Source organism: Scyliorhinus torazame, chromosome 19 (assembly GCF_047496885.1).
Source record: "Scyliorhinus torazame isolate Kashiwa2021f chromosome 19, sScyTor2.1, whole genome shotgun sequence".
Classification (NCBI taxonomy): Eukaryota; Metazoa; Chordata; class Chondrichthyes; order Carcharhiniformes; family Scyliorhinidae; genus Scyliorhinus; species Scyliorhinus torazame.
In genome coordinates this window covers 105,817,033-105,842,313 of record NC_092725.1, presented here as the reverse complement: position 1 = coordinate 105,842,313, position 25,281 = coordinate 105,817,033, and the positions used below count along the sequence as shown (strand labels likewise).

At 50.0% G+C, this 25,281-nt stretch overlaps 2 protein-coding genes across 3 annotated transcripts in view; both read left to right on the top strand.

The window, feature by feature from the left end:
- tbk1 (TANK-binding kinase 1) overlaps positions 1 to 25,281 on the top strand; it is a 115,997-nt gene that overhangs the window by 80,533 nt on the left and 10,183 nt on the right. For both annotated transcript variants that reach the window (XM_072484995.1, XM_072484994.1), the window contains exons 12-16: positions 3,026 to 3,127; positions 10,699 to 10,777; positions 11,348 to 11,469; positions 11,575 to 11,651; positions 22,597 to 22,636. In XM_072484995.1, the coding sequence (XP_072341096.1) occupies positions 3,026 to 3,127; positions 10,699 to 10,777; positions 11,348 to 11,469; positions 11,575 to 11,651; positions 22,597 to 22,636 (420 nt within the window). The remainder of the gene's footprint in view (positions 1 to 3,025; positions 3,128 to 10,698; positions 10,778 to 11,347; positions 11,470 to 11,574; positions 11,652 to 22,596; positions 22,637 to 25,281) is intronic.
- Positions 3,304 to 7,924, top strand: LOC140396603 (mitochondrial import receptor subunit TOM20 homolog). The gene is made up of 2 exons (XM_072485399.1): positions 3,304 to 3,316; positions 7,259 to 7,924. The coding sequence occupies exons 1-2, from the start codon at positions 3,304 to 3,306 to the stop codon at positions 7,702 to 7,704; spliced, it is 459 nt and encodes a 152-aa protein (XP_072341500.1). The 3' UTR covers positions 7,705 to 7,924.

Sequence of the window (25,281 nt, the reverse complement as noted above, 5' to 3'; positions counted from 1 at the left end):
GGTCCTAACTAGCAATGGGCCCAATAGGTCCACATATTGCTTGTAGAATTCGACCGGGAAACCGTCTGGCCCCGGTGCCTTCCCCGCCTGCATGCTCCCTATCCCTTTGGCCAGCTCCTCCAGCCCAATCGGGGCCCCCAATCCCGCTACAGTCCCTCCTCCACCTTCGGAAACCTCACTTGGTCCAGAAAGCGGCCCATCCCTCCCTCCTCCCGTGGGGGCTCGGACCGATACAATTCCTCATAAAAGTTCCTGAAGACCCCATTGATGTCAACCCCACTCCGTACCACACTCCCTCCCCTATCCTTAACTCATCCGATCTCCCTAGCTGCGTCCCGCATCCAAAGCTGATGCGCCAGCATCCGACCTTAGCCGCCGCCGGCTTCCTACCCGTCCTAGACCTGGAGCGATCCAGTGCCGGATCCAACACCGTGTTAAAGTTCCCCCCCCCCCCCCATTATTAGGCCCCCCACTTCCAAGTCTGGGATCCGACCCAACATGCGGCGCATAAAACCCGCATTGTCTCAGTTCGGGGCATACATATTGACCAGCACCACCCTCTACCCTTGCAGCTTACCACTTACCATTACGTGCCTGCTGCCATTGTCCTCGAACGACACCCTCTTTCCCACCAAGATCGCCACTCTCCGATTTTTGGCATCCAACCCTGAGTGAAACACCTGACCTACCCACCCCTTACTCAATCTTACCTGGTCTGCCACCTTCAGGTGTGTCTCCGGGAGCATGACCACATCCACCTTCAGCCCCTTCAGGTGCGCAACACGCGGGCCTGCTTGACCGGCCCGTTCAGTCCCCTTACATCCCAGGTTATCAGCCGGATCGGGGGGCTACCCTCCCCCGCCGACTAGCCATAACCCCTTCTTGGCCAACCAAACGCCCGGCCCGTTCCCCACGGTGGCAGACCCCCCCCCCCCACTCGCTCCAGCTCCTCCTTGACCATAGCAGCAGCAACCCGGTCCCCCCCCCCACTCCAAAGCTAGGATCCCTCCTAGCTGCTTTACTGCCCCCATTGCACGCCCGCAAGTCAACTGACTCCTGCTGACCCCGGCTACTCCCGCCTCTCCTTCGACTCCTCCCATTGTGGGACATACCTTCCTCCTCCGTTACCCATCCACAGGCTCTCCGCCTCCCCCTTCCATCCCAAGCGCGGGAAACAACCCTCGCTTCCCTGCCCCAGCCCCGCCCCCTCCAGCCTTCAGCGCAGAAAAAGCCCGCACTTTCCACCTGCCCGGCCCCGCCACCTCTGTCGCCGCTCCTTTTACAGGCCCAGTCCCCTCCCCCGTGGGGCCCCATCCCCCTACCGGCCATCCACCCTTACTCCATTTACTTACCCCCCTCCAAGAGCCCACCCGACAGACCCAACCAAAACAGTGCCCAACCCACCCTAACCACCCTCATCGAACCAAACAGAAATAAGAGCAAAGAACCCCCCCTGAAAGTGTAACACCCCAACAGCAATCCCCGACAACCCATCTCAACCCTCCGTTTGTGTCCAGTTTCTCCGGCTGCAGCATGCCAAACTTCACCCCCTTTCTGTGCAGCACTGCCTTCGCCCGATTGTACCCTGCCCTCTTCTTCGCCACCTCCGCACTCCAGTCCTGGTATATTCGAACCTCCCCGTTCTCCCACCTGCTGCTCCTCTTTTTCTTGGCCCACCTGAGCACGCACTCCTGATCAGCGAACCAATGAAACCGCACCAGCACCGCCCGCGGCGGCTCGTTAGCCTTGGGCCTCCTCGCCAGCACTCTATGGGCCCCTTCCAGCTCCAGGGCCCCCTGGAAGGACCCCGCTCCCATCAGCGAGTTTAGCATGGTGACCACATAGGCCCCCACGTCCGACCCCTCCAGCCCCTCCGGGAGGCCCAGAATCCGCAAATTCTTCCGCCTCGACCGATTCTCCATCTCCTCGAACCGTTCCTGCCATTTCTTGTGGAGCGCCTCGTGCACCTCCACCTTTACCGCAAGGCCTAAGATCTCGTCCTTGTTGTCGGAGACCTTTTGTCAGACCTCGCGGATCGCCACCCCCTGGGCCATCTGGGTCTCCAGCAGCTTGTCGATAGAAGCCTTCATCAGCTCCAGCAGGTCCGCTTTAATCTCCCTGAAGCAGCGCTCGATAAACTCCTGCTGCTCCTACGCCCACTGCATCCACACTGCCTGGTCCCCGCCAGCCGCCATTTTGCTCTTCTTCCCTCGCACCTTCTTTGGGTTCACCACCACCTTTTTAGTCGCCCCGCTCCTGGTCCAAGCCATACACTGTCGGGGAACTATTGCAATCTCCTTCCCACACCGGGAAAGGTCGAAAAAATGCCGTTGGGGGTCCTGAAAAGAGCCCAAAAGTCCGTTTTTAGCGGGAGCTGCCGAATGTGCGACTTAGCTCCGCATAGCCGCAACTGGAACTCTGTCCCATCTATTCCTGTCCGACGCTCCACCATCGGTGGCATCTCCATCACCTCCTTTATCCTCAGCTTTGCCTCGGTCTTCTGCTTTGTATCTCCCTCCTGGAACAAAATAATGTAAATTGAATTGTGAGGAGCCAGGATTACAGACCGGCTTCAGGCATTAACTCAGCAAGAAAAATCTGGCTTTAACCCCATTCTCTGATCAGAAGTAAACAATGGACTCTCATATTTGCTAATGCATTTAAAACCATTGAATTGCACAGCAGATAAATGGACTCAAGATGAAAGCAAATAACTGTGGGTGATGGAATCTGAAACAAAATCAGAAAATACTGGACAGTCTCAGCAGTTCTGATAGCATCTGTGGAGAGTGAAGAGAGCTAACGTTTCAAGTCTGAATGATACTATCAAAGCTTTGGTCTGTACTGAAATCAAGTTACGCAAGTTCTGACTAGCCATTTACCACCCCACCCTTGCATCCACAAACCACAATCTTGCAAATAATTGTGTGTGTGTGTGTGTGTGTGTGTGTGTGTGTGTGTGTGTGTGTGTGTGTGTGTGTGTTCTGCCACAGTTAAATTCTAACCCGTGCATTCACTCCACTAGTCGAATCATCTTGGAGAGTTTTCACGAAATTTTGCACAGGAAGACTGAAATGATTTTGAAGCTAAACTTCTGCATTGCTACGGTTGAGAGAGCTAAAAATCTGTGAGTATCAGCACCACTGTCATTTTTTAAAGTAAATTTAGAGTGCCCAATTATTTTTTTACAATTAAGGGGCAATTTAGCATGGCCAATCCACCTAATCTGCACATCTTTGTGTTGTGGGGGTGAAATCCACAAAGACACGGGGAGAATGTGAGCACCACTGTCATAATAGCCACATGCTCTTTATTGGTGTCAGAGTACATGATCCAATTTAATTTAGGACCCTTCAAATCAGCAGAGAAGTCTATGAAACCAGATATTAGAAGAAAAAGGGTGAGTCTAGCCCATTGGCTGTTACTTTTATCATAAATCTAAGTTTTAGGGTTTCGCCCCCACAACCCAAAGATGTGCAGGGTAGGTGGATTGGTCACGCTAATTTTTTTTTTAACAAACAATTTTATTGAGGTATTTTCAGCATTATAAACAGTAACAATATACATTAGTGTGCAAATATCAATTACAAAAACATAGTGCAAATAACAGTTCCTCCTATTCTCCCCCCCCTACTCTGTACTATTCTACCACCCGCCCCACTGACGATTAGTTCCCCGCGAAGAAGTCGATGAATGGTTGCCACCTTCGGGCGAACCTCGATAGTGATCCTCGTAAGGCGAACTTGATTTTTTCCAAGCCGAGAAAACCCGCCATGTCCGACAGCCATACTTCGGTTTTTGGGGGCTTTGAGTCCCTCCAGGCCAACAGTATTCGTCGCCAGGCTACCAGGGAAGCAAAGGCCACAACGTCGGCCTCTATCCCCTCCTGGACTCCCAGGTCCTCCGACACCCCAAAAATCGCCGCCTCTGGACTCATCGCCACCCTTGTTTTCAGTACCCGGGACATGTAGTCCGCAAATCCCTGCCAGTACCCCCTGAGTTTTGGGCACGCCCAGAACATGTGGACATGGTTCGCTGGTCCTCCCGCACATCTAGCACACTTGTCCTCCAGCCCAAAGAATTTACTCACCTGGGCCACCGTAATGTGGGCCCGGTGAACTACCTTGAACTGAATCAGGCCGAGCCTGGCACATGTTGCGGTTGCATTTACCCTCCTCAGAGCGTCTGCCCATTCGCCTCCCTCTAACTCCCCACCAGGCTCCTCCTCCCACTTGAGTTTCAGTTCTTCGGTCCCTGTGTCCTCCGCTCCGTATAAATATCCGAGACTCTCCCCTCTCCTACCTCTCCCCTGGAAACGACCCTGTCCTGGAGCCCCCTTGGTGGAAGGCGTGGAAAGGACGAGACCTGTCTACGTACGAAATCCTGCACCTGCAAGTACCGAAAGTAATTTCCCCTTGCCAGCCCGAACTTCTCCTCCAGCGCCCTGATGCTCGCGAAGCTCCCTTCCAGGAACAAGTCGCCCATCCTTCCCACCTCCGCCACGCTCGAAACCCGCCGTCCGTCTTCCCCGGGACAAATCGGTGGTTGTCGCATATTGGGGACCAGACAGACGCTCCCACTTCCCTCGCATGCTTCCTCCATTGGCCCCAAATCCGCAGAGCCGCCACCACTATAGAGCTGGTGGAGTACCTGGCCGGCGGGACCAGCAGAGGAGCCGTAACCAGGGCTGCCAAGCTGGTGCCCCTGCACGAAGCAGCCTCCACCCTCTCCCAAACCAACCCCGTACCCACCATCCATTTCCTTATCATGGCTATGTTAGCCGCCCAGTAGTAGTTGCTGAGGTTCGGCAACGCCAGTCCCCCTTCGCTACAGTTCCGTTCCAGCATCCCCTTCTTTACCCGCGGGGACTTCCCCGCCCAAACAAATCCCAGGATGATTTTATTGATCCTTTTAAAGAAGGACCGCGGAATGAAAATAGGGAGACACTGAAAAATAAACAGGAATCTTGGGAAGATCGTCATCTTCACCGTCTGTACTCTCCCCGTTAATGACAGCGGGAGCGCATCCCATCTCCGAAACTTGCTCCTCATTTGCTCCACCAGCCTAGACAAGTTCAACTTATGCATCCTGCCCCAGTCCCGCCCCACTTGTATCCCTAAATATCTAAAACTTTCCTCAACCAGCCTAAACGGTAGTTCCCTCAGCCTATTCTCCTGACCCCTCGCCTGCACCACAAACATCTCGCTCTTTGCCATGTTCAACTTGTACCCCGAAAACCGGCCAAATTCCCCTAGGATTTCCATAATCCCATCCATCCACGTACAAAAGCAGGTCATCCGCCTGGAGCGAGACCTTGTGTTCTACACAGCCCTGACCATTCCCTTCCATCCCCTTGCTGCTCTCAGAGCAATTGCCAGCGGTTCTATGGCCAACGCAATGGAGAGAGGGCCATCCCTGTCTTGTCCCACGGTATAGTCGAAAATGCTCAGATGTCGTCCTGTTCGTCTTACACTAGCCTCCGGGGCCTGATATAGCAGTCTGACCCCGTCCACAAAGCCTTCCCCAAACCCAAACCATCCCAGCACCTCCCATAAATAGTCCCACTCCACCCGGTCAAAAGCCTTTTCGGCATCCATTGCCACCACTACCTCCACCTCTCTGCCCTCCGGGAGCATCATAATCACATTGAGTAGCCCTCTTAGGTTGGCTACCAGCTGCCTGCCCTTTACAATCCCCGTTTGGTCCTCCACAATCACGTCCGGTACACAGTCTTCGATTCTGGACACCAGGATCTTGGCCAGTAGTTTAGCGTCAACATTAATCAAGGAGATTAGCCTACAGGACCCACAGGCTTCCGGATATTTATCCCGTTTTAATATCAGCGAGATGGTGGCTTGCGACATCATCGGGGGTAACACCCCATTGTCCCTCGCCTCGTTAAACACCCTAACCAGCACCGGCCCCACTATCCCCGAGAACTTTTTGTAGAACTCCACTGGATACCTGTCCGGCCCCGGGGCTTTACCCGACTGCATGGCCTTCAGGCCCCCCATTACTTCTTCAGCCCTAATCGGGGCCCCCAGCCCCTCTACCACCTTTGGGAATGTCAGCCCATCTAAGAAGCACCTCATCTCCTCTGGCCCCGTGGGGGATTCCGAGGTATACAGCTTGCTGTAAAAGTCCCTGAATACCCTGTTCAATCCTGCCGGGTCTCCAACCCGGTTCCCTGCCCCGTCCACTACTGTCCCTATTTCCCTGGCCGCCTCCCTCTTCCTAAGTTGCTGTGCAAGCATTCTGCCGACTTTCTCCCCATACTCGTACACCGCGCCCCTTGCCTTTCTGAGCTGCTCCACGGCCTTCCCAGTGGATAGCGTCCCCAGCTCCACCTGCAGTCTCCGTCGTTCCCTAAGTAGCTCTGCCCTCAGGGACTCCGTATATTCCCTGTCCGTCCGTATCATCTCCTGAACCAGTCTGTCCATCTCTGCCCTGTCCGTTTTGTCCCTGTGGGCTCGGACTGAGATCAGTTCCCCTCTCACCACCGCCTTCAGCGCCTCCCAGAGCACCGCTGCTGAGACTTCCCCTGTATCGTTGACCTGCAGGTAATTCTGCATGCATTTCCACACTCTCTCTCACACACCCTCATCTGCCAACAATCCCACCTCTAACCTCCATTGTGGGCGCTGGTAACTTTCTTTGCAGATCTGCAGGTCGACCCAATGTGGAGCATGGTCTGAAATAGTGATCGCCGAGTATTCTGTATCCCTCACCCCCTCCAAAAAGTCCCTACTCATAATAAAGAAGTCAGTACGAGAATAAACCTTGAGAACATGTGAATAGAACGAGAACTCCTTCCCCGTTGGCCGACTGATTCCCCAGGGGTCTACCCCCCCCCCCCCCCCCCCATTTGTTCCATTAAACCCCTCCGTTCCCTTGCCATTGCTGGGACCCTGCCCGTTTTGGAGCACGACTGATCCAGGTCGGGATCAAGGACTATTAAAGTCCCCACCCATAATCAGCTTGTGCAAATCCATGTCGGGGATTTTCCCCAGCAGCCTTTTGATGAAATCTACATCATCCAGGTTTGGAGCATAAACATTCACTCGGACCACCCTCACCCCCTCAAGCTTACCCTGGACCATGAGAAATCTACCACCCTCATCCGCAACTGTGCTGTCCGCCTCAAATTGAACCCGTTTGTCAATCATGATCGCGAGGAGAGTGCGCTGAGTGTCATGGTGAGCGGCGGCGGGGCCTGCGGCTGAGTTCTCGCTTCCTCCCCGGGCCCTGTGCATGTGAGAGCAGCTCTGTGCGGGGAAGACGGGCGCCATCGCGGCCGGACTGTGCGGGGCGATCTTCCTCGGTTATTGCATCTACTTCGACCGCAAGCGGCGGAGCGACCCCGACTTCAAGAAGCGGCTGAGGGAGAGGAGGAGGAAGCAGAGATTCGCCAGAGAAAGGGCTGGACTCTCTCGGCTCCCAGACTTGAAAGATGCAGAAGCAGTGCAGAAATTTTTCCTGGAAGAGATCCAACTAGGCAAAGAGTTGTTGGCACAAGGTGACTATGAGAAGGGTGTGGAGCACCTGACGAATGCTATCGCCGTGTGCGGACAGCCTCAGCAACTCCTACAGGTGCTGCAGCAGACCCTGCCTCCACCGGTCTTCCAGATGCTCCTGCCAAAACTGCCAACTATCAGCCAGAGGATTGTGACTGCGCAGACTCTAGTCGAAGATGATGTGGAGTGAAATAAGTTTCCTGCGAAAATTGGAAGCGGGAGCAGTCACACCTCCGTGCTGCCATCCACATACTCTCTTTGTGTATATATTTGGCATAAAGTGGACTCCGAATTGAAATCGGGAAGGGTAAATTCGAGTGTTGTCGTCTTCTCCACTATAGGTTCCCATTGCATCACTTTATTTATTGCACCAGTCTGTTGGTTGTACTTTAATACTAATTCACTGGGTTCCAGGTCCCCCCCCCAATATCCACAGCTGCTTGATTGAAATGAATGCTGTTAATCTATTAAATGGAAAAAAAAAAGTCATGATCACAACCCCTCTGGTCTTAGCGTCAAGCCCCGAATGGAAGACCTGGCTAACCCAGCCCTTCCGTAATCTAACCTGGTCCGCCACTTTCAAATGTGTCTTCTGCAGCAACATTACATCCGCCTTCAGAGCCTGTAAGTGCGCTAACACACATGCCCTCTTGACCGGCCCGTTTAACCCTTGAACATTCTAGGTGATCAGCCTGGTTGGAGGGCACCCCCCGCTCCCCTCCCCACCGCCCATCAACACCACTTCCCCAGAACAGCAATCGCTCTGGGACCGAAACAGAGAGAAAAAGAACAAAGCTCGCCCCCACAATAGTGCAATTCAAACTGTGTAATGAGGTGGGCGCTACCACCCCCCCCCTCCCCCCCTCCCAACATTACCAGAAAAATAGCAAAAAAGAACCCATACAGCCCCCCAGCACCCAATAACCTAACCTTTAACTATGACTTTGGCTTTAACTTTAAAACTTTCAAACAGGCAAAAACAAACACCCCAAATTTGAAGTAAAAGAACGACATCGCTAACACGAAGGGCAATCCACAAACAAATGCAAACATCCCTTGAAACACTCTAACTTGAGTCCATGGGTCCTCAGTTCGACACTAGTTCATGCCCCTTAGCAAAGTCCATCGCTTCCTCCGGGTCGTCAAAATAATGCTGCTGTTCCCGGTCTGTGACCCAAAGCCACGCCGGAAAAAGTAGCCCGAACTTGACCTTTTTAAACAGGATCTCTTTAATTTGTCTGTAGGCTGCCCTCCTTCTGGCCACCTCCTGGCTCAGATCCGGATAGATGCGCAGGACACTGTTGTTCCATAAGCAGCTCTTCGTGTTCTTGGCCCACTGTAGGACCCGCTCCTTGTCCACGAACCTGTGGAACCTGACCACCATCCCCCCCCGGCAGCTGCCTCGCCTGCACTCTGTGTGCCCTGTCCAGCTCCAACGGACGCGGGAAGAAATCATCCCCCTCCAGCTTCTGCAGCATGTCTGCCACAAATGTCGTGGCATCCACTCCCTCGGCCCCCTCCGGGAGCCCAATGATTCTCATACTCTGCCGGCAAGACCTATTTTCCAGGACCTCCAGCTTGTCCATCAGCCTTGATCGTTGCTCCTTCAACTTTCTAATTTCCATGTCCGCTACCGTTTGGAAATCCGCCTGCTCCACCACTGTCTTCTCCAATGCCTGGACCTTCTTATCCTGGGCGTCCAGCCTTTGGTCGAGTCGCTCCACCGCTTTCTGAAGCGGTTCCAAATTATCCTGCTTCAGTGCTGCAAAGCTCTCCTTCGTGACCTTCAGCATGTTGCCCAGTGCTGTCTGGACCGTCCGTTACGTGGTCCGTTCGTCGGCCATCTTTCCTCCCACTTGAACTTCCACGCCACCTTTGTTCAGCCCCTTCTTCGCCTGTTTTCGCTCCCTTCTACTCCTTAAGTCCATACAACTCTGTATGGATCCAGATCTACAGTGCTGTTGTTTACCCCTCCAGCACTCAAAAGTTCGAAAAAGTCGGGGGAAAAGGTCTGACAGGAGCGAGAGCCACCAAATGCGCGACTTACTCCCTCATAGCCGCCACCGGAAGTCTTGGCCACGCTAAATTGCCCCTTAATTGGAAAAAATGAATTGGGTACTCTCATTTAAAAAAAAAAAAAAATCTTAAAGTTTTAGAGCTACTTAATTCAGACATGAGTTCCAACCACATCTCACGCTTGTGAGATTTGGTTGGAATTTGGGGTCCAGCTCCAACTGCCTGTCTATTTTGAATTCAATATACATGCAACTCAGACATGCAAATAATTTGTCAAATATTCTCATTGATGAAAAGTAACTTTCTTTTAAAATACCAAGAAATTTATACCATCTTGTAGAGAAAATTCTCAATGTTGTTTTTTTAAAAAAAAGCAGAAAACTCAAGATTATCAAATTCCAGTTACAGCCAAACTGATGGATCAAAGTTTGGAATTCTGGCGTTCAATTCAAACCAGCTAACGGAGGACCTACGCAATTCATTCTTTCTCAAACACAATTTCAATTCTTCTGGTTGAGGGAGATGCTAGCAAAACGTTGTCACGCCTCACAGAATGGTTACGGTGCCAAAGGAGGCCATTTGTGTCTGGATCGTGTCTGTACTGGCTCTCCAAACGGACATCATGACATAGTGCCAGTCACCTGCCTTTTCCCCGCACCCCTGCACTTTGTTTCTATTCAATTAATCATTTAATGCCCTCTTGAATGCCTCTATTGAAACTGCCTCCGCCACACTATCAGGCAGTGCATTCCAGATCCAAACCATTCTCTGGCCGGTACTTTCTGGCCGTTCATGCTGGCGGGATCGTCCGGTCCCTCCAACAGTGCACCCCTGCCGCAGGTTTTCCTGCGTCGCGGAGTGCATTCAACGGGAAACTCAGTTGACAACGGCAAACCAGAAGATCATGGTGCCGACCACTCCCGCCACCGAGGAACACGTGGTGGGGAGCGCAGAAAATCCAGCCCGTTGTGTGAAAAGGCTTTTTCTCATCACATTTGCTTCTTCTGCAGGTCACTATAAATCTGTGCCCCCTCATTCTTCATCCTTTTACTACCGGGAACAGTTTCTACCGATCTACTCTGTCTATCCCCATCATGATTTTGAACATCTCCATCAAACCTCCTATGCTAACTTTTCTTTTTGATTGTGCGTCTTGCACACTTGACAGATACGACAATTTGCGGCAGACAACCATACTGCCACCAGAACTGAATGAAATTCCAGAAATCCACAGCAAGCTTCTGCGTGTGAGTAGATTATTTTGTGAAAATCAAGTAACCCAACATTTCTACCCGAGCGCTTGTCCGTTATTATGTGATCAGAATAAGTTGAATTTAATAGACTTGAGTTCTCTGTATTTGTTTTGTAAATTTAGACTACCCATTTATGTTTTGTCCCATTAAGGGGCAATTTAGCATGGCCAATCCAACTACCCTGCACATCTTTTTGGGTTGTGTGCGTGCGACCTACGCAGACATGGGGAGAATGTGCAAAATCCACAGAGACAGTGACCCGGGCCCAGGATCGTACCCGGGTCCGTGCCGCCGTGAGGCAGCAGTGCTAACCACTGTGCCGCCCCCTCTATCTGTTTTTATCAATGTTTCCATCAATGTTTCCCAAGAACTTTCTTTATATAACCTTTGTGTTATTGCACTAGACACAACCGTCAGCCCACTCTCGTTTGTCCTGGGTGCAAAGTTTTACCTGAACCAGCTCTGTTCCCACTTCTTCCCTTCAGAAATGGATTATGAAAAATGTTATTTGATCCTCCTAATCACACCGAATGCTATATAAGTTTAAAAACCTGCATTTTGTAGTTGGCAGGTTCTTTGGAATCCATAAACCGCGATTTGAAAGACATCGAAGGTGCGTTTTTGCCTGGTAGCCAATTGTCGGATCATTGGGCATATGAAAAAGGGACGCATCCAGAAGACAGAAAGTGAGTTTAAATTTCCAAACACCTACCTGCTTCTTTGTTGTTGCCTTTGGCAGGAGCTGTCAATCCTGTCCATGTAAATCAAAAATATGTTTTCTTTTTTTTTAGTATTGAAAGACTTCAGGTACTTCAAGATTTGATAACTGAGATCTATCATCAGTTCAAAAAGGATAAAGCGTTGCACAGTAAGGAAATGCGCTTTTTATACTTTGTTAGCAGAGTAGTTGAAGCCGGTACGTCAGCCACAGTCAGATGTGGACTTCTGATCTTAAAGTTAAGAGTTTGGTCCTTCAAGAAATCTTGCCTTTAAGAGCAAGGGTACGACCCCTTTCAGCCCCATGCCTTTTAAAAGATATTTGCAACCAGAGTTTGGAGGTGGTGGGGGTGGGCGGTGAAAATTTTGGTGTTGAGTTAAAAGGAATCTTTAATGTAGGAAGGGGCAAGAAAGTGAGTAGTTTCTCAGTAGAACTCTTTCCCCATATGTTGTCTTAATGAGAATTTTAACCTTTGCTGGTTTAAGACTGATCCCAGTCTATAATGATGTGGAGCTGTGGTCGAGCAGTTATCCTGCTGCTCCCACATTGCCAAGGGAAACACTATGCATGATGACTTTATTGCAAACAAATGGGTAAATCTTAGAAGTTTTAATTGAGGCAGTTGTGTGTGGGCTTTGGGAGATGGGAGCTGATAGGACAAATGTTTCCATTCCAGGCTTTTTAAATGTTGGGTGTTCCTTTTAAAGGTCTTTTCTGAAACATTGCAAAAGTAGAGGAAGGCTGCCTCTACTAGTTGGCTTCACATCACTTGCCAGGTTTTGAGCCTGGCCCCTTCACTCCCAGTTTACACCAAAGCCGCTTTGCAGCAACACTGTCACTGTTTAAGAAGGCGGCACACCATCATCTGGATGGGCAACAATGTTGGCCTTAACCTGTGACTCTCACAACCTCTGAAAGAATATTTTTTAAAAACCACTAAGCATAATATTCAGAGTCTTTAATAGAGCTAGCAAATATTGGAGATATATCGCAATTACTGAACAGAGAAAAGATGAATTAACATTTTGGGTATAGACACTGTTGTTTTTCTTTCCAGATGTTGTTCATTCCAATGTATATTTTTACCATTGTGGGTTTTACAGTTTTCTAGCTTTTGCAGCAATTCTTTTTCATTTTTTAAATAAATTTAGAATACCCAATTAATTTTTTCCAATTAAGGGGCAATTTAGCGTGGCCAATCCACCTAGCCTGCGCATCGGGGAGAATGTGCAAACACGGGGAGAATGTTCAAACTCCACACGGACAGTGACCCAGAGCCGGGATCGAACCTGGGACCTCGGCGCCGTGAGGCAGCAGGGCTAACCCACTGCACCACTGTGCTGCCCTTTTTTTTCTTAATTTCATTGGCTGATTTTATTTTCTGTCTGTAGTTATTAAACCTGCCAGGGTAAAAGACTTAGATACTTAAAGAAAAACATTGGAAACTGCATGGAGCATTGGAATCTAAACCTTTGCGGGGGGGGGGGGGGGGTTTGAGATTCACATCCAGCCTCGACAAAGGAGATGGAGAATTTTGCTTGTTGGCTTTCTTCACAAAGTGAGTTGGAAAATCTGGGTCCAGAATGGGTACAAAACTCTTCCCAGAGCCAGGGCCACTGTTCGTCTCATTCAGGCCATGGAATGGCTGTGGGGAATAAATAAAATATGCTGAACTTTGCAGAGTAGAGTATGTTCTTCAAGGTTGTGGCAGGATCCCGCATCTGATCATGCTGTACCTGACCTTGGAACACTTGGTGTTGACACTGGGTGCCTGGGATAGGCAGAGTTCCATTCCCCAGCATCAAGATCCCTCAACTGGAGGAGTTCAACTTTGTGATGAATAACAGATTTTGGTTTGCTCGGAGCCAATATGTTGTGGTTAAGAGGAAAGTAGAGGAACCGCTGATTGGTACCACAGAGCTTGAGTGCACTTCGGCAATAAATGCTGGCCTTGCCTACATGCTTACGCCCCGAGAACAAGTTGAAAAAGCAATCTATGTAGAGTCATGTGCTGATGGCAGACCCATGAATGGATGTGGCATCATGAATTCTGCAAGATCCTATCTGCTATAGAAGTTACACAATGCACTGCGGCAAGCTGGCCCCACCTCATTATTTTGTAGTCGGTGCCAAGTTATTGGGGAATTATAGCAGCTCAATTCTATTGAGCTGAGAGGGACATAGATAAGCTGCAGCGCTGGGCTGAGGGGTGGCAAATGGAGTTTAATGCAGAAAAGTGTGAGGTAATTCATTTTGGAAGGAATAACAGGAAGACCGAGTACTGGGCTAATGGTAAGATTCTTGGCAGTGTGAATGAGCAGAGAGATCTCGGTGTCCATGTACATAGATCCCTGAAAGTTGCCACCCAGGTTGAGAGGGTTGTTAAGAAGGCGTACGGTGTGTTAGCTTTTATTGGCAGAGGGATTGAGTTTAGGAGCCCTGAGGTCATGTTGCAGCTGTACAAAACTCTGGTGCGGCTGCATTTGGAGTATTGCGTGCAATTCTAGTTGCTGCATTATAGGAAGGATGTGGAAGCATTGGAAAGGGTGCAGAGGAGATTTATCAGAATGTTGCTCTTATGTGGAAAGGCTGAGGGACTTGAGGCTGTTTCGTTAGAGAGAAGAAGGTTAAGAGGTGACTTAATTAAGGCATACAAGATGATCAGAGGATTGGATAGGGTGGACAGTAAGAGCCTTTTGCCTCGGATGGTGATGTCTAGCATGAGGGGGACATAGCTTTAAATTGAGGGGAGATAGATATAAGACAGATGTCAGAGATAGGTTCTTTACTCAGAGAGTAGTAAGTGCGTGGAATTCCCTGCCTGCAACAGTAGTGGACCCGCCAACACTAAGGGCATTCAAATGGTCATTGGATAGACATATGGACGATAAGGGAATAGTGTAGATGGGCTTTAGAGTGGTTTCACAGATAGGCGCAACATCGAGGGCCGAAGGGCCTGTACTGCGCTGTAATGTTCTATGTCATTGGCAAATAGGGTTAAGGAAAATCCCAAGGCTTTTTACACGTACATAAAAAGCAAGAGGGTAGCCAGGGAAAGGGTTGGCCCACTGAAGGATGGGCAAGGGAATCTATGTGTGGAGCCAGAGGAAATGGGCGAGGTACTAAATGAATACTTTGCATCAGTATTCACCAAAGAGAAGGAATTGGTAGATGTTGAGTCTGGAGAAGGGTGTGTAGATAGCCTGGGTCACATTGAGATCCAAAAAGACGAGGTGTTGGGCGTCTAGAAAAATATATATTTTTAAAAAATATATATTTTATTCAAATTTTTCGGCCAAACAATACAAAGGTTTATCCCTTTTTACAACAATAAAACAATATAAATAACAGTGACCGTTTTTAACAAATAAATAAATAATATATAAACTAAATGGCAACTGCCATAACAAAAATAATAACTCTCCCAGATAATAAAATCAAACAATCCAATATACATAACCAAGTACAAATATCTATTCAAAAACACCCCTGAGGACCCACCCGAGCCCCCCCCCCCCCCCCCCCCCAGGGTTGCTGCTGTTACCTTCCCATTTCCTTTATCGTTCTGCGAGGTAGTTAATGAACGGTTGCCACCGCCTGGTGAACCCTTGAGCCGAACCCCTTAGTGCGAACTTTATCCGTTCTAGTTTTATAAACCCTGCCATGTCATTTATCCAGGTCTCCACGCCCGGGGGTTTGGCTTCCTTCCACATAAGCAATATCCTTCGCCGGGCTACTGGGGACGCAAAGGCCAAAACATCAGCCTCTCTCGCCTCCTGCACTCCCGGCTCTTCTGCAACCCCAAATATAACCAACCCCCAGCTTGGCTCGACCCGGACCACCACTACCTTCGAAAGCACATTTGCCACCCCCACCCAGAACCCCTGCAGTGCTGGGCATGACCAAAACATGTGGGTGTGGTTTGCTGGGCTCCTCGAGCATCTCCCACACCTATCCTCTACCCCGAAAAATTTACTGAGCCTTGCTCCGGTCATATGCGCCCTGTGCAAAACCTTGAATTGTATCAGGCTTAGCCTGGCGCACGAGGACGAAGAGTTTACCCGACGTAGGGCATCTGCCCACAGCCCCTCTTCAATCTCTTCCCCCAGCTCTTCTTCCCATTTTCCCTTCAGCTCATCCACCATGATCTCCCCCTCGTCCCTCATTTCCCTGTATATATCCGACACCCTACCATCCCCCACCCATGTCCCTGAGATCACTCTATCCTGAATCTCCTGCGTCGGGAGCTGCGGGAATTCCCTCCCCTGTTGCCTCGCAAAAGCCCTCAGTTGCATGTACCGAAATGCATTCCCTTGGGGCAACCCATATTTTTCCGTCAGCGCTCCCAGACTCGCAAACGTCCCGTCTAAGAACAGATCTCTCAGTTGCACAATCCCAGCTCTCTGCCATGCTCCAAATCCCCCATCTATTCTCCCCGGGACAAACCTATGATTATTTCTTATCGGGGACCACACCGAGGCTCCCGTCCTTCCCCTATGCCGTCCCCACTGCCCCCAAATTTTCAGTGTTGCCACCACCACTGGACTTGTGGTGTATTTCTTCGGGGAGAACGGCAACGGCGCCGTCGCCAGTGCTTGTAGGCTGGTTCCTTTGCAGGACGCCATCTCCAATCTCTTCCAAGCCGCTCCCTCCCCTTCTCCCATCCACTTACACACCACTGAGATATTGGCCCAGTAGTACTCACTTAAGCTCGGTAGTGCCAGTCCCCCCCTATCCCTGCTATGCTGCAAAAACCCCCTCCTCACTCTCGGGGTCTTCCCAGCCCACATAAAACTCATGACACTTTTCTCGATTTTCTTGAAAAAAGCCTTCGTGACCATCACCGGAAGGCACTGAAACACAAAAAGGAATCTCGGGAGGACTACCATTTTGACCGCCTGCACCCTACCCACCAGTGACAGGGGCACCATGTCCCATCTCTTAAAATCCTCCTCCATCTGTTCCACCAATCGTGTTAGATTAAGCCTATGTAAGGTTCCCCAACTCCTGGCTATCTGAATCCCTAAGTACCGGAAATCTCTTGTTACCTTCCTCAGCGGTAAATCATCTATTCCCCTGCTCTGCTCCCCCGGATGCACCACAAACAACTCACTCTTCCCAATGTTCAATTTGTACCCCGAGAATTCCCCAAACTCCCTGAGTGTCTGCATTATTTCAGGCATCCCCTCCACTGGGTCCGCAACATACAGCAATAAATCATCTGCATACAATGATACCCGGTGTTCTTCTCCTCCCCTGAGTACTCCCCTCCACTTCCTGGAACCCCTCGGTGCTATGGCCAGGGGCTCAATTGCCAATGCAAACAGTAACGGAGACAGGGGCACCCCTGCCTCGTCCCTCTATAAAGACGGAAGTAGTCAGACCTCTGCCTGTTCGTGACCACACTTGCCACCGGGGCCCTATACAGCAGCTGTACCCATCCGATATACCCTTCTCCAAAACCAAATCTCCTCAACACTTCCCACAGATCGTCCCACTCCACTCTGTCGAATGCTTTCTCGGCGTCCATCGCCACCATTATCTCTGCCTCCCCCTCTGGTGGGGGCATCATCATCACCCCTAACAGCCTCCGTATGTTCGTGTTCAGCTGTCTCGCCTTAACGAACCCAGTTTGATCCTCGTGGACCACCCCCGGGACACAGTCCTCTGTCCTCATCGCCATCACCTTGGCCAGGAGCTTAGCATCTACGTTTAAAAGGGAAATGGGCCTGTAGGACCCACACTGCAGCGGGTCTTTTTCCTTCAAAAGTAGCGATATCGTCGGCTCCGACATAGTCGGGGGCAATTTCCCCCTTTCCCTGGCCTCATTAAAGGTTCTCGTCAAAGCGGGGCCAGTAGGTCCATATATTTCCTATAAAATTCCACCGGGAATCCGTCCGGTCCTGGGGCCTTCCCCGCATGCATGCTCCCAATCCCTTTTACCACCTCCTCCATCTCAATCTGTGCTCCCAGTCCCGCCCTCTCCTGCTCCTCCACCTTCGGGAATTCCAGCTGATCCAGGAAACACATCATTCCCTCCTTCCCTTCCGAGGGCTGAGCCTTATATAACCTCTCATAGAATGCCTTGACCACCCCGTTCACTCTCTCCGCTCCCCGTTCCATCTCTCCCTCTTCATCTCTCACCCCACCTATCTCCCTCGCCACTCCCCTCTTCCTCAATTGGTGGGCCAGTAGCCTTCTCTCCATACTCATACTGTTCACCCTGTGCCCTCCTCCACTGTGCCTCTGCCTTACCCGTGGTCAGCAGGTGAAATTCCACATGTAACCTTTGTCTTTCACTGTACAGTCCCTCCTCCGGTGCTTCTGCATATTGCCTGTCCACCCTCAAAAGTTCTCTCAACAATCGCTCCCTTTCTTTACCCTCTTGCTTCCCTTTATGTGCCCTTATGGATATCAGTTCCCCTCTGGCCACTGCCTTCAACGCCTCCCAGACCACTCCCACCTGAACCTCTCCATTGTCATTAAGCTCCAAGTACCTTTCGATACACCCCCTCACCCTTAGACATACCCCCTCATCCGCCAATAAGCCCATATCCATTCTCCAGAGTGGGTGCTGTTCTTTTTCCTCTCCTACCTCTAGGTCTACCCAATGTGGAGCGTGGTCCGAAATGGCTATGGCCGTATACTCCATCCCTGTCACCTTCGGAATCAGTGCCCTTCCCAAGACAAAAAAGTCTATCCTTGAGTATACCTTGTGAACATGGGAGAAAAATGAGAACTCCTTACTCCTAGGCCTAATAAATCTCCAGGGGTCTACTCCTCCCATCTGCTCCATGAAGTCCTTGAGCACCCTGGCCGCTGCCGGCCTCCTCCCGGTCCTGGACCTCGACCGGTCCAGCCCTGGATCAAGCACCGTATTGAAGTCTCCCCCCATTACCAACTTTCCCGCCTCCAGGTCCGGGATACGCCCCAACATAGGCCTCATAAAATTTGCATCATCCCAGTTCGGGGCATATACGTTCACCAGAACCACCGCCTCCCCTTGCAATGTGCCGCCCACCATCACATATCTACCCCCACTATCTGCCACTATGGTCTTTGCCTCAAACAGTACCCGTTTCCCCACTAAGATAGCCACCCCCCCTATTCTTCGCATCTAAACCCGAATGAAACACCTGCCCCACCCATCCTTTACGTAGTCTGACCTGGTCTATCAGTTTCGGGTGCGTCTCCTGCAACATAACCACATCCGCCTTTAATTTCTTTACGTGTGCGAGTACCCGTGCCCTTTTAATCGGCCCGTTCAGCCCTCTCGCGTTCCACGTGATCAGCCGGGTTGGGGGGCTCTTTACCCCCCCCCTTGTCGACTAGCCATCCCCTTTTTTAACCCAGCTCCTCACCCGGTTCCCACGTACCTGTATATCCCACCGACGCCCCCCCCCCCCCCCCTCGACCACCCCATCCCATAACAGCTCCCCCTTCTCCTTAGCAGCAGCAACCCAGTTAACCACCCCCCCCCCCGCTAGATACCCCTCTAGCGTAGTTGCACCCCCCATGTTGCTCCCAGAAGTCAGCGAACTCTGGCTGACCTTGGCTTCCCCCCTTGCCCTCGGCCCCCACTGTGCGAGGCCCCCTCCTTCCTGCGTCCCTGTTCCCGCCACAATTACCATAGCGCGGGAGCAAAGCCTGCGTTTCCCACTCGGCCCCGCCCCTAATGGCGCATTTCCCTTCTCCTTCCCCTTTCCGTCCCACCGGCGCCCACAGGTCCTCATACTCCCCCCCCCAACATGGGGAAGAGAGAAAAGTTACAGGATCACAGAATTAACAAATTGAAAAATCATCCCCCCCCCCCTCTTCCCCCTTCCTCGCCCCACATAATCACCCCACCACTTTGTCCCAGAAGCTCTTTCTCTCGCCAGACTATTCCAGCTTCTCGTCCACAATGAATGTCCACGACTCTTCTGCCGTCTCAAAGTAGTGGTGCTTCCCTTGGTGTGTGACCCACAGTCTCGCCGGTTGCAACATTCCAAATTTAACCTTTTTGTGAAGCACCGCCTTAGCCCGATTGGAACTTGCCCTCCTTCTCGCCACCTCCGCACTCCAATCCTGGTATACACGGATCACCGCGTTCTCCCACCTACAGCTCAGAGTTTTCTTCGCCCATCTGAGGACCGTCTCTCTGTCATTGTAGCGGAGAAACCTCACCACTATAGCTCGGGGTATTTCTCCAGCCTTTGGTCTTCGCGCCAGAACTCGATAAGCTCCCTCCACCTCCAAAGGGCCCGTCGGGGCCTCCGATCCCATTAGCGAGTGAAGCATCGTGCTCACATATGTCCCGACGTCCGCTCCTTCTGCGCCTTCGGGAAGACCCAGGACTCTTAAATTCTTCCTCCTCAAATTATTCTCCAGTGCTTCCAACCTTTCCACACACCTTTTGTGCTGTGCCTCGTGCGTTTCTGCCTTCACCACCAGGCCCTGTATTTCATCTTCATTTTCAGCAGTCTTTGCCTTCACGACCCGAAGCTCCAGCTCCTGGGTCCTCAGCTCCTCTTTTCGCCCTTCAATCGCCTGTAATATCGGGGCCAACACTTCCTTCTTCAACTCCTTCTTCAGCTCTTCCACACAGCGCCGCAGGAACTCTTGTTGCTCCGGGCCCCATAACAAACGGCCACCGTCCGACGCCATCTTGCTTCGAGCTTCCTTTCCTTGCCGCTGCTCCAGAAGATCTTCTGCAATCCGGCCGCTATCCTCTCCTTTTTCCATGCGTGTCCGGGGGGATTCCCTTCTGGTTTACCGCACAGTGTTTTTGGCCATTTAAATTGCCGTTGGGGCTCCTATCAAGAGCCCAAAAGTCCGTTCCAACGGGAGGTGCCGAAACGTGCTTCTTGAAAAATATTAAGGTAGATAAGTCCCCAGGGCCTGATGGGATCTACCCCAGAATACTGAAGGAGGCTGGAGAGGAACTGGCTGAGGCCTTGACAGAAATCTTTGGATCCTCACTGTCTTCAGGTGATGTTCCGGAGGACTGGAGAATAGCCAATGTTGTTCCTCTGTTTAAGAAGGGTAGCAAGGATAATCCAGGGAACTACAGGCCAGTGAGCCTTACGTCAGTGGTAGGAAAATTACTGGAGAGAATTCTTCGAGACAGGCTCTACTCCCATTTGGAAGCAAATGGACGTATTAGTGAGAGGCAGCATGGTTTTGTGAAGGGGAGGTCGTGCCTCACCAGCTTGGTAGAGTTTTTCGAGGAAGTCACTAAGATGATTGATGCAGGTCGGGCAGTGAATGTTGTACATATGGACTTCAGTAAGGCCTTTGATAAGGTCCCTCATTGTAGACTAGTACAAAAGGTGAAGTCACACGGGATCAGGGGTGAGCTGGCAAGGTGGATACAGAACTGGCTAGGTCATAGAAGGCAGAGAGTAGCAATGGAAGGATGCTTTTCTAATTGGAGGGATGTGACTAGTGGTGTTCCGCAGGGATCAGTGCTGGGACCTTTGCTGTTTGTAGTATATATAAATGATTTGGAGGAAAATGTAACTGGTCTGATTAGTAAGTTTGCAGACGACACAAAGGTTGGTGGAATTGCGGATAGCGATGAGGACTGTCAGAGGATACAGCAGGATTTAGATTGTTTGGAGACTTGGGCGGAGAGATGGCAGATGGAGTTTAATCCGGACAAATGTGAAGTAATGCATTTTGGAAGGTCTAATGCAGGTAGGGAATATACAGTGAATGGTAGAACCCTCAAGAGTATTGAAAGTCAGAGAGATCTAGGTGTACAGGTCCACAGGTGGAGAAGGTAGTCAAGAAGGCATACGGCATGCTTGCCTTCATTGGCCGGGGCATTGAGTATAAGAATTGGCAAGTCATGTTGCAGCTGTATAGAACCTTAGTTAGGCCACACTTGGAGTATAGTGTTCAATTCTGGTCGCCACACTACCCGAAGGATGTGGAGGCTTTAGAGAGGGTGCAGAAGAGATTTACCAGAATGTTGCCTGGTATGGAGGGCATTAGCTATGAGGAGCGGTTGAACAAACTCGGTTTGAACGACAGAGGTTAAGGGGCGACCTGATAGAGGTCTACAACATTATGAGGGGCATAGACAGAGTGGATAGTCAGAGGCTTTTCCCCAGGGTAGAGGGGTCAATTACTAGGGGGCATAGGTTAAAGGTGAGAGGGGCAGGGTTTAGAGTAGATGTACGAGGCAAGTTTTTTTACACAGAGGGTAGTGGGTGCCTGGAACTCGCTGCCGGAGGAGGTGGTGGAAGCAGGGACGATAGTGACATTTAAGGGGCATCTTGACAAATACATGAATCGGATGGGAATAGAGGGATACGGACCCAGGAAGTGTAGAAGATTGTAGTTAAGTCGGGCAGTATGGTCGGCGCGGGCTTGGAGGACCAAAGGGCCTGTTCCTGTGCTGTACATTTCTTTGTTCTTTGTTCTTTGTTCTTATGTTCTTTATGCTCTGGAGAACTTTGAGTTCTGCCGGTGTTTTTTGTTAAATTTAGAGTACCCAATTCTTTTTTCCCAATTAAGGGGCAATTTAGCATGGCCAGTCCACCTACTCTGTGCATCTTTTGGTCATGGGGGTGAGACCCTCGCAGACATGGGGAGAATGTGCAAACTCCACATGGACAGTGACCCGGAATCGAACCCGGGTCCTCGGCGCCATGAGGCATCAGTGCTAACCACTTCACCACCGTGCCTCCCTCTTCTGCTGCTCTAGTTACATTGCTGTTTTGATAGATATGCATTGTAACACAATAAGTAGAAGCAGTAATTATAGAATTACATAGAATATACAGCGCATGAAACAAACCAGAATATACAGCAGAGAAACAAACCAATCAGCCCTTGTGCTCCAAATTGGCGTTTAAGCCCCAAACAAGCCTCTTCCCATCCCTCTTCATCTAATCCCAACATATCCTTCTATTCCTTTCCCACCTCATGTACTTGTCTAGCTTCCCTGCATCCATCCTGTTCATCTCAGCTGTTCGTTGTGGTAGTCAGATCCATGTTCTGGGTAAAGAAGTTTCCCCTGTATTCCTTATTCGATTCATGAATGAGAACTTATTTTTCTGACTTCTAAATTCCAAGGATTTTATCCCGAATACTCTTTCTCTTTCAGAGCTGCCATATAATGAGGAGCAGATTCACAAATTTGATAAGTAAGTATTCAGCATGTGGTGGATTGATTTTTTATCACTTATGCCCTAAGTGCTGTGTTTTCTATTTGTTACGGTTTTGTTACAAACAGTTAACATTACCTTCAAAAACATTACTGCCGTGTGGCACACATAAGGAGGATAATTTTCCAAATCCATGCTGCCAGGAGGAGGAGCACCTGTGGATGTTGGGAACGCAGGAGCGGGGACAGCAGTACACAGTGCCTCTGGTTTTTTCACCCTTTCACCGTAATGGTTGAAAAATCATGTATAGCACGTCTCTGAATTCCAGTATGCTCCACCTTGCTTCTGGATGTGGAGTTGTCAATTGGATTCTCTCCCAATTGCGGATGTGCAGCAACTGAATTAGTGAGCATTGCATTAGACCAAAGAGCAGTCTGCTCAGGAACCTGGTGCTCCTTAAAGAGACACTACCTTCTAAGAATCAGTTCACTCAGCCTCTTTTTTGTGAGGCAAAGCATAGTGGAGCAGTGTCTCATTTGAGTTCTCAAATGATCAGACTGATCCGTTTTGCAGAGACTTAACTATATTGCATTGTGCATTTGTGAGCAAAAAGGAGTGCTTTTTCTGCTCCAGGAGCTGACATTTGATATTGTCTTCTGCCAGTAATCGCTCCTACTGTAGGACTATCTAGAATTGGAGAACGTTGGGCGGCACAGTGGCGCAGTGGTTAGCACTGCTGCCTACGGCACTGAGGACCAGGTTTGATCCCGGCCCCATGTCACTGACTGTGTGGAGTTTGCACATTCTTCCCGTGCCTGCTTGTGTTTCACCCCCCACAACCCAAAGATGTGCAGGGTAGGTGGATTGGACACGGCAAATTGCCCCTTAATTAGAAAAAATAATAATTGGGTACTCTAAATTTTTTTTTTAAAAAGAAATGGAGAACGTGCCTCTACTGATAGATGCAGTGCAATTACTCACTGAACTGACTTCGTAAAATGTTCTATTTCTTTCAGCCCTGCCTTTGCTTTAGAATGCGACGGCTGCATCTTATTCTTTGCAAGTGAGGCGTTAGCTAAATTAGAAATGTGGTCAAAATATTTTTAAAACTCAAACCGCCTCAAAGTGTTGAAAGGGAAGTCTTCTGACTGGCACAAAGTGTAAACAGTAATGGGCTTATGCAGTCTGATCAATTTAAACCAGAACAGAAAAGGCTCTGATGCGTTGACTTCCTGAGTGTTTGCCAGCATTTCTTATTTTTATTTAAGCTTTCCAGCATCCACAGTAATTTGCTTTTCAATTGAAAATTTGTCTATTTCTAAGATCAAACACAATATTGCGACCTCACCGTTAAAATGTGAACATTGACAGCAGCTGCTATGTGCTACCCTACCCCACCCCACCCTATTGGCACACGGACACACAAACCAGCCTGAAGACAAGATAAATAATTCGTTATCTGTTAATCCGCAAGCTGGATTGCTCTTTTTCTTGCACTTCTTTAGTTTCAGGAGCAATGACTTCCTCAGTTTCCAAGAGTCAACTTGCTTTGTCCTCATTAAAGAACCAAAGAATCATCAAGTTTTACAACACAAAAAGAGCCCCTTCGACCCATCATGTCTGTGCCAGCAATCAGGCACCAATCTATTCTAATCCCATTTTCCTGCGCTTGGTCCGTAGGCTTGTATGCTACGGCGTTTCAGGTGTTCATCTAAATACTGCTTAAGTGGTTTGAGAGTTCCTGCCTCTACCACCTTTTCAGTGAGTTCCAGATTTCCACCGCCCTCTGGGTGAAAATGTTTTTCCTCAAACCCCCTCTAAATCTCGTGCTCCTTACCTTAAATCTGTGCCCTGGTTATTGATCCCTCGACTAAGGGGAAATATCCTTCCTATCTCCTCCATCTTATGTCCCTCATACTTTTGTCCACCTCAATCATGCCCCCCCCCCCCCCTCAGCTTTCTCTGCTGACAAAACCTTGCATCACCTGGAGCACAAAACAAGTGTTTAGTTTGGCCCCGTTCCTTGAATGTGGATGAGGAGGAACATGTCTATTTGGCACTTGTGTGAGCCTGTCCATAACCATCGGGCCCTTCAGAACGATGTGGTTTAAGTGTTGGTTAATGAGCGAGAGGCTGTGTTTCCATGAGTGTGCGCACAAGACTCAATTCAGAAACCACATTGTCTGTGCTGGTGGTTAGGTTGCAGGGCTGGCTCTACGCAGGAAATGCTATCATTGCTGGCAGTGTGCAAGAGCAATATGTTTGAAAGAAAAGCAGGATACCAAGATAATTAACAATGACTTTGCATTGGTCACAGTGTTTGTGCAGATACTGCTGTGGGTCAGAATTTCTGTTCGCAGGTACATTGTATCGCCTGGGTTCAGCCAGTAGGGGAAATGCAGTAAAGGAAGCTATCCTGATTTTCCAGCCACTTAAATGAATGGATGGACAATTGACTTATTCTCTTATTGGGTCAGCAGCACTTGCGGCCTGATTGGTCCCTATGCTGCAGCCAGGTTTATGTTATTCATTCCTGGGGTGTGAATGTTACTGGCAAAGTCAACATCATTAGCTGCCCCTCCTTGATCTAAACTGAAGCTAGGCCACTCGGAGTCTCCCACCTTGACGTGAGACTAGAATCATGTACGGGCTAGACAGGAACTTGACAATAGGTTTCCTTTTCC